This window comes from Micromys minutus (genome assembly GCF_963924665.1).
Source record: "Micromys minutus genome assembly, chromosome: 1".
NCBI classification, from domain to species: Eukaryota; Metazoa; Chordata; class Mammalia; order Rodentia; family Muridae; genus Micromys; species Micromys minutus.
In genome coordinates, this window is record NC_137969.1 from 217,176,452 (window position 1) to 217,191,221 (window position 14,770).

A 14,770-nucleotide genomic window follows, 5' to 3' on the forward strand; every position below is an offset into this window, starting at 1 on the left:
AACATCCATTCTCATATAGTAGTAGTAGTAGTAGTAGTAGTAGTAGTAATAGTAATAGTAATGATGATGATGATGATGACGACGACGACGACATTTATTTGGCCTGGCACTTAAGGCCTTCTACCTCCTACCCAGCTACCCAGTGATTTGTATAGCTCAGTGCTTCAGTTAAACTGGCTATGGTTTCCCTTATGTATCGAATCTATTACCCAAACCTAGACTTTGATTTCTATTGCTGCCTTAGTCAGTTTTTATCAGTATAACAGAAAACAAATCTAAGATAATGAGCCTATAATAAGAAAAAGTTTATGCCACCCCACAGTTTGGGAGATTCCATATCATGATCCTTGGTATCAGTGTTGTGGACCTGAGTCAAGACAGCATTATTATAAAGGGAACACTTGGCAAAGCAAAACCATTTACATCATGGCCGGGAGACAGAGAGAGGAAATGGACAGGTCCCTCAATCCTCTTTGGGGTATACCCCACTGACCTAAAGTCATGTTTCTTCTAGTTTCTACCATCAGTTTCCAATAGTGTTGCCCTGGGGAACAGATCTCTAGTACATGGACTTTCAAAATCGAAATTACAGCAGTGCATCCACAAATCCATTTTTGGATAATGACTATGGAGGGCTTAGAGAAGATCTTGGCATCTAATAAGAACTCTGTCTGTAGTCAGGGTTATTGTTGGTGTTGTCTGGTACATTTCATTCCTATCATGTGTAAGTCATCCAGTGCTCAGCCCAAGAGTCCATGCAATAATCACTGTCCTGTCTGGAAGATTGTCAGCAACAAACCATCATTTCTAATATGATTAAACCCAAATTCCTGTGGCTTAACAGCCTTGCAGCTCGCTCGGTGAACCATACATAGCATTAGCAACAGCTAAGGTCCACCCAGCCTTGTCTCCCAAACCCTGGGCACTGTACTGCTGTGCTCTGTCCACCTTGCGGTGCTGCTGTCTACTCTGTGCCTGGGAAAGTACGTTAGTAGTCACCCTGGAGTAACTCCCATCTTAGGTGTGTGTTGGTGAATTGCTTTCCTCCTTGATGACACTGTCAATGAACTCTCCAGGGATAATATTGATCTCTGTAACACCAATCTCTTTTTTTCCTTCTCAGGATGAACTTGACCTCACAGACAAACACAGGGAAGCCATGTTTGCGCTTCCAGCGGAGAAAAAGTGGCAGATATACTGTAGCAAGAAAAAGGTAAGATACCATTTTCTTATATAGTTATATATATAGTTAACCAGAAGAATGTCACTTCTGACTCCTTCTGCTCCTGCATTTCATCAGCTGGACTCAGAAAGCTCTTTATGATATGGAAACCAGTTTGAACCTGTCATGTAATAGCCTCACGGCTCCATATAGTGAAATATTACTTGATGTTATTTTTATGAGAAGCTCCCCGGGCTCCTTGCACCTGTCACTGTTACTCATAACTCTGTGTAATTGAGACCTAAAATAACATAGGCTTGTAAGAGACAGAAGCATCAGCCATTCTCCTCCACAGCGGTTTGTGCTCTGTGGGTTAAGATGAGTGTCATTGCTTTGTTTACACACTGGTTAAACTTCACATTTTGCTGCCTCTAAAGGGTGGGCTCACTGTCCCCATCGTCCAAAGTGCTCTTCAGCCAGTTCACATTCCAGAGTGGAAAATGAGAAATGAGAAGAGAACACACTGTCCACTGTGTAAATCCCACAGCACCTCTGTAGAATTCACTGGAGAACTTTGAGGAGTCCATTCTCTCCTTCCACCATGGGTCCCAGTGTTTCACCCCCTGATCCGTTGGCTCTCACTTAGGGTGCTCTTCATTCCTTCAAGGCTCATTGTTGGGAACATGGCTGTACCTTCATTCTGGGTAGTCACAATTAAAAGCTGGTACTGTATCACCTCAGGAGATGGGACAAAGGACACGGGGAGGGGGGCTGCAAAACTACTAAAAACCTTTCACTCCGTATCCATGGTACTAGGCATCAGTGGGCAGAGAGCACTGGGGTGAAGTTCATGCTCCCAGTTTTTAAAGCTGCACCAGATTCCTAGACTCTCCCCATATGTGTGTCCCCCTGTTCCATCTGAGATTTGAATTAAGTGGGTTAAATATCCAGGTCAGAGCCACTACCTAAGTGAAAGAGCCAGCTCTTTCTAACATGGAGCACACACCCTGATTTCACACTCTTGGCCTAGGGACCCAGCAACAAATGGCAGCATCGTTCTGTAGCTGGTCCTGGGCCATCTGTGTACCCCCTTCTGCTCTTCTACATTGGGCATGGTTACAACAGAAAACTTACTTTGAAAGGTCAAGCAGCATGCTTCATTCACTAGAAATTTTAGAATGAATTAAAATAAGATGTGTCCAGTCCTGCTCTGATGAACTTATGTTATCATTTTTTCTTCAATTATTTATTTATGTTACTAATTGATAATTTGTTCATTGTGTTGATGTGCATGCCATGACACTCATGTGGCTGGCTGTATTCGAACATTTTTCAGGAGTTTTCTCCTTCCACTGTGTGGGACCCAGGGATCAAACTCAAAATTGTGGGCTTTAAGACAAGTGCTTTTGCCCACTGAATGGTCTCACATACACAGAGGTACACAGAGGACCTGTTCTATTTGGTTAATCCTGAGGTAGATTTTTTTTTCCCTCTAAATTATGAAACATTGCAAATCGGGGTCTGAGTATATGTCCCAGAGGATGGGAAAGGAAATGCATCTAGGAACAGCTTACTGGGGGAAAGTTCTCTTCTTTCTCATATTTTATTATATCCTTGACAGCAAAGTAAAAGTTAATCATGGAAACCCCTGCCCCTTACATTACAGAAGACAACCACTAGAAAACAGTAATGACCCTCCTGCCCAGCTGCTGTTCATTTCTCAATGTTCGTGCTTATACGACCCCTCTGCAGGTCTCATGTGCATGGGTGTGTGTTTGCGTGTGCGTGTTAGTCTTGGCCTTTAATGGAGCCACTGGCTGTGGAATCTATTTTGTGAGGCGTGGCCTCTTCTTGGTCAAACCTGACTACCCTGCGTAGATGCTCACATGTGCTTCTAGCTTCTCTCCAGAAGCAATGACATAGCTCACTTGGGATACCAATTTCTTTAGAGACTCCCATGGGCTTATTACATCTTAACCAACTGCAGGTGTGTGTGTGTGTGTGTGTGTGTGTGTGTGTGTACATCTAGTGTCTTTCTCAATCACTCTTTATCTCATTTTCTGAGAGAAGGTTTGTCTCTAAACTGGAGCTTGCTGATTCTGCTAAACTGTCAGGCCAGCAAGCCTAAGGACTCCCTTGCCTCTGCGTCCCCAGTACTAGGATTATGGGTACCAGCTGTCATATTTGGCTTTGTGGCTACTGAGGTTCCTCCAGATCGTCTTGACTAGAATGTCTCCCAGATCTTGTGCTCGTGTCTAGAACTGGAGCTTTTGGACTGCAGTAAACTAAGGCATGTGGTGAATGCCTGCTGACAGAAGCCAGCAGAGGCTTCACCTCATTGCTGTGCCGTCTCTTAGCATGGGCTCCACGGAGGCTATCCTTTGCCTTAAAACAGGTTATTTCCCTCGAACAGGGTTTTCAGTCCAGTTTTACCACCAGTAAGCCAGACCACATCCATTTCTAAGGCAGAGGGCAAGCTACACCTATGGCTCCCTCCTTCAGATGTCCACCTCTCAAGATTAGAACCCAGGGCAGCACAGATGTTCACCCACACAGTGAAGCCATGAGGTAAGCCCATGGCAGCCAACAGAAACAGACCACAGGAGCTATGAAGGGCATGTTCTCTGTGCAAAAGTGTACCGAAGTCACAGATGTAAACAAGGCCAGAGTAGCCCCAAGGCAGGCAGATCTCAGCCAGCTTCCTTCCCTCCTCCTTCCAGCAGCTGCTGGGACCCCAGCAATGGTTCTTCTGTTTATCAACTATGTGACTTAGGAAACTGATCTATTGGAGTCTCTGATTGAAACGTATTTCCAAAGCCAAAATGCAAATAGTTCTGGGGGGAAATGATAAAAAGAAATTGAGTGGAATCTTGCCTGGTGGACTGATGTGGGGAGTGTCAGTGATGGATGTTGTGGCCTTGCAGAGATCCAAACACAGCTCTCACACTTGCCACACTGGTTGCTCCATCCTGGTTTGCACACACAGCAATCCATTGTCAAATTCTTAAACTTGCATGAAAGATCCAAAAAAGGTCCTGTCGGTGGAGTTGGGGGTATTTTCAAGTAGGAAATGTTTGTGGTTCTTATCTACAGAGGTAATTCCCTTTTTAGCTCCAATCACAACATATTCTTTTGTTTAAATGAGGTTTTTCCCAGTCTCTAGCCAGAAATTGCATCTGTTAACAATCTTTAGATTTTAGACTGAAGCTTTTAAAACAATGAACCATCTGACCATGAAAGGCATCTGGCCACACTGTATTTACTTATTGTTCACATTAGTTCTAAGTCCTGGGAACAGTAGGGAGTAGTTCTGCAGAGGTGACAGTGAAGTGTCTCTCACTACATCATAGTGACTGCATGAATAGGAATAATCTTTAGCTCTGTCCTGAGTATCTAGGCAGTGCCTTTTTCTCCTCCCGGAGTCTGCAGAGCCAACTGTGCTGTAGATACTCTGCTGCAGAGACTGCAGCTATCAGGGGAGAGAGAGAGATTCTGAGTGTCTTGTTGAGCCACTTTGGGAAAGGTGAATTTCCATTGTCTTACTCCCCTTCTGTTCTTCTGTTTGTTTATGTATGCATGTGCACCCCCCCTCTCTCTCTCTCTCTGTGTGTGTGTGTGTGTGTGTGTGTGTGTGCTTGAGCTTGATTTAGCCTAGTTAAATCAGACTGGGACTGGAATCTTTTCCATCCTGACCATGGTTCAGCCATTTTGATCTCTGTATATTGCTAATCTAGTCCTGTGTACATTTTTAGGCCATGTAAAGGAGGGAAATTTGACTAGTGCTTTTTGTTTTGTTTTGTTTGCCCATTTGGTTTGTTTATGCTGATTAGATCAAACCCCAGCTTCTCTGGAGTCCTCCTTCCAGCTCCTAGAGATTTAGGGTAGCTATCCTTTGAAGTGTAGAGAGGAGGTGATTGTATCAAAATAGGATATAGGGAATACATATTCTGAGCTCATGAAATTAAAGAGAAAAGGAGCCCTTCCTTTCCTATACCGCTGTCAAACAAGCCAGCTGAAGAAGGTCAGTTAAGCTACTTTTCTGTAGCTGGTACCTTTCCCTAACCATAGGCTGTTATGCTGGATTAGAGTACCAAAGAGGGTGGGATACTGTTTTCTTTCTTTTTGTTCATTTCTTTCACCATGAGCATTGGCTTGTCAAGTATCCACTGTGCTAGATGTCAGGATTTGTGAAGGGAACCAGCAAAATAACCTCAATCTGACATTGGACCTGTCAGGCCAACTGTCTGCCTTTGCCCAGTGTAGTGGCTATTCCTGATTGTCAACTTGATTATATCTGGAATGAATCACAATCCAGAGTTGGAAGGCTCACCTGTGATCCTGATCTTGAGACTGGGGGAGATAGAGGTTTCTGACTTGGATCTTGGCATGGAAATCTTGAGGCATAGTGGCTATGAAGTTCCAGGAGACTAAGGCAAGGAGATTCTGAGTTTAAGGTCCTCTGGGATAAAGCAAGTCCCAGATCCAGGTGAGGTGGTACACACCTTTAATCTGGGGCATACTTTCTGTTGGAGACCTACTTAGGGACATTGGAAGAAGGAAGGTTCTCTCTCTTTACCTGCTTGTCTTGTGGACTGAGCTTCTACTAGATCCTTGGACGTCCATTCACAGCTGCAGCTGACCATTGTTGGGGAGTTGGACTATAAGACTGCAAGTCACCAACAAATTCCCTTACTATAAAGAAATAACCATAAGTTCTGTGACTCTAGAGATCCCTGCCTAACACTCAGTTTTTGAGCTTCTTTACAAGTACTTGATTTGGTTTCCAGCCTGTGATGCTTAACTTTGGTTTGTGCTGTAAAGTGATAAAATGGCAAGAGCCACCCTGGTTAGAAATAACCAGCCTGTCCTTCCCTGCTTCCACATCTTTAAAGAGTCCATGAGGGACACAGTAGCATCCAGACAGAAGTATCTCCAGACTCTGCAGGATTCAGGACTGTCTGTCTTGTGTCTGTGTGTTCTGTGTAGAGAGCAGTAAGAAATGACAGGCTCCGGGGGCCTGGCATTTGACTCAGTGAAGCAGTGTGTTGGTGAAGTCCAGGCTGGTGTGTAATTAGCTAGAGTACAGTGTCTGCTCTAGGAAGAATCAGCAAGATTCTGGGGTGATTAGACAGAGCATCAGTTTTCCTAGAGTAAAGGTTTTGGGAGAAGCAGATGTCAATAAATCCAAGTTGTTGTCATCTTGTCATAAGCTTCACAAACAGGAAGCTGACAGGCTGTAGGGCACGGAAAAGAAAGACCTCCCCCCTGTGGCCATGACTCCAGTGACTTCCCACCACCACTTTCTCTACTGCTGGTTTCACTGGAGAGTTGACTTCATGCTTACATCCTTCATCTAGAAATGGGTCTCCTTCAATGTCTGAGCTGTGTTCTCATGACTGTTTTCCTTCCTCATTCACAACCTCCAATTTGTACTTTTTTTCCCTTTCTCGCCTCTTGAGGCTAATTACTCATTTAAAGTGTTCACTCGATCTGACTGTGTCTGATCAGATACAGGCCTATTAGGAAAGCCTTAAGAGGCTTCAAGTGAGATGGGAACTTGAACACTGGTGTGAGTTGGGTAAAGCCATGTTATCTGTTGAAGCATTGCCATGTTCCCAGAAAGAGGAGCTGTCCAAGGCCTCCCACTAGCACTCAGCTGGACAGCCTGCTCCTCCCCACAGGATCCACCTTCATCTGCCTGCTTCAGGGGCCGAGAGACACAGCAGGGCAGCTGCACAATGTGGCTTTCCCTCTTGCTTTGTTGCTGGGTATGAAGTTTTATTTAAACCCTAGCTCTGAGATCCTGATTGGCCTCAGATGCATCTACAGTTCTTTATCATGAATGGCGAGACATCTAAATGACATTTGAAAGCTCTCAGCACTTAATACCATGGTTAATAAACAAGCTCCAAAGCCATGAAATTACAATGATCACAAGTCTATAGGGATGTGTAGACAGATGTGTGGACAGGCAGCTTTTTGGGAAAGATTCTGAGGGATTTGCTTTAATTTGTTTTTTCTTTTATATACATTTTTTAATTTTTCTATAGTTCATTATTCTCTACCTTACCTGGAAATATCGTTATCTAGATTGCTAAAAACAAAATTGCTTTATTTGAGAAAATACAGAACGGTTTTGAATCAGTCCTTTTTCAGTGAGAGACCCGTAGGAAGTTATGGTTTGTCTGTCAGTCCTGCATTTGTCATGTTCATAAGCTGTCTGGAAGCTGTGGAAGCTCTCTGCAAGGCTCTGCCTTTGCATCAGGCGGTGAAGCTACGCATCCTCGGGCAGGAGGGAAGGTGATGGGTGTGGAGTGCATATCTACCTCACTGCCTGTGACATTAATGTGGGGGTCCTACTGACACTGTTGAACATGCTCACATCTGGCCCAAACATGATGAAAAGGGACACAGGAAAGGTCTTTAGGACAGTTGCCGACTTGCTGCTGCCCCCCAGCAGCCCAGAAAGTCACTAGGTGAGCTACAGAGTTAAGAACTACAGCACCCTGGTGATGCTGCCTCGGCTCCCGTGTGTGTGTGTGTAGCTGTCCTGTGCATAGCCTGTCAAGATCCAACAAAGAAGTATGCAAGTCAGTCTAGCCTCTTTGACTATGACAATGGCACCACATATTCTATTAAAATTAGGATGAAAAGTGTATGTATATATTTAAAATGCAAACAATGCTTGTTGTCATAACAACCCTGGCATTGCTTCTGAAGCTTCAGAGTCCTTTTTCATCTCCTCCTTCGTTATCTTTTCTGGGAGGTTTGAGACTACAGTGTGTGTGTGTGTGTGTGTGTGTGTGCGTGCGTGCGCGCGCACTGATTGTGTAAGTAACATGTAACTAACCAACTTACAGTCAGTGGAAGCCAGATGTATATAGCACCTTGCTCTGATACAGACTTTGTTCAAAGTTGTGACATTAAAATCCAATCCTCCATCTGAAGAATTATGTCTGTGGCTAACAGAACAGGCCTTCGTCTGGCTGGACATGGTGAAAGCACGTTTTGCACATTTGCCCACACTGTTATTGTTACACTCTCAACCCCATCACTAGACCAGGCATTTTAGCTTTTGATAAATCTGCATTCTCCAAAGATTGTAAAAATAGAAATTTAATAACTGTCTGATACCTTTCTACTTGAGTCACAAATTTGCACATCCACAGTGAGTGAACATCTAACCAACCACCTGAGAGGCAGTGCTGCCCAAGGGAAGGGAATGACATCGCATGGTCTGCCCAGCACTGCACAGACCTGAATGTTTCTGTTGCAGAAGAAGTCATTCAAATGCTTTACTTTCCCCATGTGTCTCACAATCCAGTTGAAATTAAAATCAGAAGAGAAGACAATGCTCTTTGGAAACAAAAATCCAAGGTTCAGGAGGCAAAACGCATTCCCTTCAATTACCCATGAAGTTATACAAAATAAGAATACTGACTAACTGGAGATAGAAGCCTGAAGCACTTGGAGAAGGATTCAGTAAAGATGAATATTCTCAATGAGAAGTAGAAATTGATTGGCAGTACCTGAAGCGAGTGTTGGGGGAACTTGGCATATGTATCCATCTCTAATCTACGAGATTTTTCAATCTCAGTAATCCAGTAATCAGATTTGGATAGGATACTCCATGCTTTTCACTTGGCCTCTCCCTGGTTCTCTACCAACTCTTAGTGGCCCCCACATTCCAAGACAGACTGCTCAAAGCCTGCCCGACTCACCAGCTCCAGGAAGTAGATGCATGAACAACATCAATGCAAGGAAGTGGCCCCTTAGGACGATAAAGGAAGAGGAAAGCTCTTTCCTGTGTGTTTCTTTTGTTTTGCCCAGTGGAGAGGCACACCTGCTGCTGTCCAGTCCTCTCTCTGGAAGGGAGGACGAGCTCTTGTGCTTCCCTGCGAATTAGGTTTTGTCACTTCTAGTTAAGGGTTCCCAGAATTTCTCCCTCTGCAAGAGCCTGGAGCCTAGTAATTTCTGGTCGCTGAAGGGAATGCAATGGAGGATTCCACCAGTTCGACACTCCCTGCTTTTCTGCACAGTGCAGGACAGCATTGACCTGTGCAGGCCTATGAGCTGGTCTGCAGAGAAGGAAAGGCATTCTGTTTCCTCCATTTGTATGATGTGCTTCTCCATTTACCCACATATAGATAATAACGACAAAGTAATATCTTCCAACGGGGGCCTTTTTATATCCTTATACCCCACCCCCAAATGCCATCACTAATTCAGTTGTATGTCAGGGAGCTACCAGTGAAGGCTGTTCCCAGGGCACTCTCTGAGTGAAATATGCCTTTATATACTTATCATTCCCTAGATTTTCTTCTTAATTTAATTACTGTTTCCAGCAGGTCCTCTCCTCTTAGTGCATGTTAAGCTTTATATTGCAAGTCATAAGCACTGTTTTCCCAAGAGCAGGGTGCAGAATGCCAGAGCCTGCCTGACAGCCTGTTGAGAGCTGGTCTGGCATCAGTAAGTCTGGTACTAAGACGTGGAGCTGCAAAGTCCAGAGACACCTCTCCCTGGACTTCCTCGCCACATCAGGCTCAGTGCCCCGGCACGTCAACTTCCAACGGGACCATGTTCTAGCTGGGTCTGCGGCACTCCGTAGTGACTTACGGTCAAAGCCGACTTTCACAAGCCCACCTAAGTCATTTTTTTTTCTGTATTATCGCACACCATAGTGTCATAGAGGAATGCGGACCTGCATCACTGCTGAAAGTAGTGTTCTCACAATGTTTCTTTTTCTTTGTCATGAAAATGAGAGGGGATTGTCATCCAAAATTAAGTTCAGATGTTGAACTTGTACCTATGGAGCCTTTCAGGTTTCAGCTGTATTCCATGTGCTGCAGCGCTTTGCCGAAGAAATGACCTGTGAAAATAAATAAAGCTAATGTCTCACCGCCTGGGAAGTAGACTGTAAAGTCCCTGCTCTTGGTTTTAGGTAAGGATTGGAGCTGTTTTTGTTAGTTCTGCCAGCCTGAAATATTTCCCCACTGAATTCAGCAGAGACTCGTGAGCCCTCTGTGGAGCAGTCAGCTGGGGCTTGTTCAGGAACTCAGAGCAGGCAGGACAGAGGGCACGTGAGCTGTTTGAGAAATGCAGGCATATTGATTGCTCTGTGTTGTTGCTGCTCACAGTGACTGGACCTCTTGTGGGGGAAGGGGGCTCTTATTGCTTTTCTAGTTGGCTAAAATGTAATAGCAGTGTGACGTTCTCATAAGGTTTACCAGAGTAAATAAAGATAAGGATGTGTAGAAAAGATGACTGTAACATCTTATGCTATCATGGAAGTTTCAAGGCTTTCTTCCCAGTGGGTTTCAGGTAGGGTTCCAGTTAGAGTTTTAAATTTAGAAGAGGTGTTCATAAACAGTAAAACTTATTGAAGCATGGGGTTAATTACTTGGGATTATTAGTAACTATTGGAGAGACTTGATATGCAATAGGTACTGTTATTGAGAGCTGTGTGTGTGTGTGTGTGTGTGTGTGTGTGTGTACCACATGTGAGCAGTCTGACATGAATGCTAAGAACCAAACTTATTTCCCCTGAAATAGCAGGAAGCACTCTTGCCCCCCGAGCTGCCTGTCCAGCTGAGCTGGTGATCATCTGTGAACCTCTCTGCTCTCAGCTTTATGAACACAAGTGGATGATCCACTAGGGGCTCATGTCTCATATCCATGGCTGCTCAAGAGGAAAGAACAGAGCTTGCTCATTGCAGTATAAGCTCACCCTTATTCAGGACAGAACTCAATATACTCCTGCTGAGTAAAAGAATGGAAAGGTGGAGGATGAATTCCAACTTAGTTTTAATTCTTGGGCAAAGTCTGAGCCTTGGATAATTTGGGCATATGGAGCCGGCAGCAGAATATTAGTCATGTACATGTTTCACTCTCACAGGTTGTGTCTACTTCAACCAGGAAATACTAAAATGTCTCTCACCCTTCTGAACTGCAGTTAAGTGAGGGAGATGCTTAATACCTCCTCGTAGTGTCCCGCGTGCTCTCCAGCCTTGTCTTTGCCCTGTTTCACAATATTAAAAGAGTGTTTGTTAAAAATTTAATAGAATATCAAAGGATTTCACCCACTGAAGTGCAAATTGTGTCTGATACAATGGGTTGTTTCCCTCTTGACAGGTTGTGTATCTCTTTCTTAATTTCATCTTCATGATGAACACACACACACACACACACACACACACACACACACGGTCCTTGGATTTCTTTTGAACTGAAAAACATCTTACCAACTCACATATTAATGAGCTCAGTAAGGCCTTTGATAGCAGGTCATGCTGACATTTTATGTTCTCAAAGATGTTGATGCAGACTGTTAAGCTTAGAGAATGAATGAAGAAGAGGTAATGTGTTCAGATTTATATGAGGCCTTTAAGACTGTTTATTTGGGAATACAGGACAAGTTAGCCAGAGGCTCTGTGGGAAAATGAGAACTTTTATCTGGGCTCTACTGAACTTTTCTGCTAGACACCAGAAAAGGGAAGGGGTAAGGGTCTAGGGGTCAGAAGTGTTCCCACGTGCCTAGGCATCCCTTTGGGGTATTAAGAGGCATGTGTACAGAAGAGCAGAGAAAGCAGAAACAAGAAAAACATTACAGCGCACACGTCTCACTGCATTCTGTTCAATATTAAGCCATGGTAGTTGGCATCCATGTTTGATTCTGCTAACATGAGATTTTTGTTTTAGAGACAACGCATCTTTATTCTCATAATAAACCTCTTCCGTGTGTATTGCATGGCCTCTTCTGTTCAGAAAACCTGATAAAACAGACCATCATGTTCTCTACTTTGTACAGTCTCTCTTTTTTAGTGCTAAATGTTGTTACTGGTACTGGTACTTGTACCAGAAGAGCGGGGGGGGGGGGGGGGGGGGCTGCTCTGTTTCTTCTTGGAGAGATTCTGATTGAAATCTTCTTAGAGATTGCTCTTAGTGATCACTGTTGACATAAACATGTGAGAAGAGAGAGCCCTTTCATGGAAATAGACAGATCTGTGGGAGTCCTCTCTGCAAATAATGGGCATGCAAGTCAGATGAACTTGTAGAAAACATGTGATTGATGTATGAGCTGAGGAAGATAAACAGTGCTGTGCAGCCTACAGAGAAGCTATGGCTTGTTAAAGAGAAGAGTCAGAAGAACATATAATCACTTCTTCAAATTGTTTAAATACCTGCTGTGTTGTTGTTCTTGGGAAAGATTAGACTTTCTCCAGGCTGTTCCCAAGAGGCAAGAGTAAAACCAGCAAATACCTGAAGTTACAAATAGATATCTGTGGATTTGGCATTAGAGGAATTGACTATTAGCTCATGAGTGCTGTTTCCTAAAGATGGTATGATTCTCAACCCCTTCTTGATAGTGATCAGTCACCTGTTATTTATCAGGAGATTCAGTGAGAGAGAACTCCATTAGGGTGTCTTCAGGGTCAAAGACCACTCATATAATTCTGTATGGCTTTCCTTAAAAGCATGCAGACATTTTATAGCATCCTGAAAGTTGTCTTCACAAGTCATCCTGGCTCTTTTCAGAAGAATGACTGATGTTCTGAGGTTGAGGAGGTGCTGGCTTCCTGGCAGATGGTGAAGCCACCGTTCTGTGATCATCCTGTGTGTGGGTCTAACCGGATTTTGGTAACAGATGTTCTTGATGTGTAATTGTGGCAGTGGTCAAAAATATAACAAGTTTAGGACTAACAGTGACCATGTGAGTATCTTGTAATATGACAGTGGAGAGATTATTTCCTGAAGTTGACTGCCCCTGGCAAGCTTCATATAGAGTATACATTGTGTTCATGGCTAGGAGTTGAAGGCAGGTGTTTTAAGGACCAAAGGAACCAACTGTCCAGGTAGCCCAGCTTTGAGAATCTCTTAGTACTCTTCTCAATAAGAAGAGGAAATAGGAAGAATTAGGGGTATAAGGATTAAAGAAGCTAATGATACTATACTATGTTCTAAATTGTGTTTATTTTTCTGTAAAATGTGTTTTTATTTTTGTAATTTTAATTAAACCATAATTCATCATTTCCTCCCTCCAGCTTTTCTGTCCTCCTCCATTATTCTTTCTCAAATTGATGGTCCCCCTTTCTTTGATTATGTTACAAATACATACATACATATACATACACATATATGTACATACATGTATATTACATAAATATATAAGTACAACCTGCTACAACCATTTAGTGTTGCTTGTGTGTATGATTTCAAAACTGACCACTTGATATTGGCTAATCAGTTATGAGATTCATCTCTTGTGGTTTGAGTAAGAATGGCACCCTTGGCTCATATATTTGAATGTTTGGTTTTCAGTGATGGACTATTTAAAAAGCATTAGAAAGTGTGGTCTTGTTGGAGAAGGGGTATCCCTGGAGGAGAGCTTTGAGGTTTGAAAAGCTCACACCAAGTCCATTATTGTTCTCTTTATGGGTAAGACATAAGCCCTCAGCTACCACTCCTGCACCATACCTACTTGCCTATTGCCAAGATGGTCAGGGACTGACTAGCCCTCTGAGGCTGTAAGCAAGCCCCCAATTAAATGATTTCATTTATAAACTGTGTCTCTCCACAGCAATAGACAAGTAACTAAGAAACTCCTAGAAAAAAGCTCATTCTCCTTGTCGCAGGAGTCAGCAATTGCCTGTGGTTCTCAGTCTAAGGACAGGGTATGATGGGACTTCTGCCGACCCTGGTGGCATATCTGTTGGTATTTGATTGTTCAGGTCTTTTTCAAGCTGCCATATTGTTGTGTTATCATCCTTTCAGCCTCCCTGTCATTTCTTGGATATACAATCTTATAGCAGATGCCCTGGTCCTCTAGCTGTTGCAGCCTTTCCACGTCCCTTTTCTAAAATGTTCTATGAGTCTCCGGTGCCAGAAGATAGATACTGCTCTACTGTTTGTAAAAGTAGGAGGGTGTTTTATCTCTCTATCTCAGAAGGATGAGTTTGGCATGAGAGTGGACTTTATGTAGATAATGCTTCTCTAGAAAACACTGAGGTTACTAGATGGGGTTCAAACACTTCGTGAATCATTCCTAATTACAGCAGATATTGCAGAGGTAAAGCAGTGTCAGGGAGAGGAAAAAGCATGGAAAGTAAATGGTGATCATGTTAGGATTTCGATGTGCTTCAGCCCTCTTGAAAGCTGTGTCGGGTCCTGGCTACCACAGATGTCAACAACTCCTACCAGTGTGCCCCCTCTGTCAAGTCACCTGTTTTTATAAATAAGCCATTACGGAACATGGCGGTTCCATTTGTTTGTGTTTCTTCCATGGCTGCTTTCCTCTCACACAAGGCAGATGAGCAGCAGTGACTATGTCCTGTGATTAGCCTGAGATACACCTGTCAGACCTTTTAAAGCCGTTTGTTTACCCTTTGCCCTGCTGGTTGGCCCACATGCTGGTGGGTTCTGAGAAGGTGCCATTGATACTCATTTTAAGATGGAAGAGACAGGCTACAAAGTTACTGACGAGGCCCTGCCCCTAGCGTATCCCCCTCTTCATCTCACTGGACCTGGTCTCAGCACTGTCCCCAACTCTTTGTCATTCATTTGAATGTTCTCAAACTCCTGGATCATGGAGTCAGATGAATAAAATAATTT

General features: G+C 43.6%; 1 protein-coding gene across 1 annotated transcript in view; it reads left to right on the top strand.

The window, feature by feature from the left end:
* DAAM1 (dishevelled associated activator of morphogenesis 1) overlaps nucleotides 1-14,770 on the top strand; it is a 149,863-nt gene that overhangs the window by 81,246 nt on the left and 53,847 nt on the right. Inside the window, exon 3 of the mRNA XM_080932039.1 lies at nucleotides 1,124-1,213. Within this exon, the coding sequence (XP_080788165.1) occupies nucleotides 1,124-1,213 (90 nt within the window). The remainder of the gene's footprint in view (nucleotides 1-1,123; nucleotides 1,214-14,770) is intronic.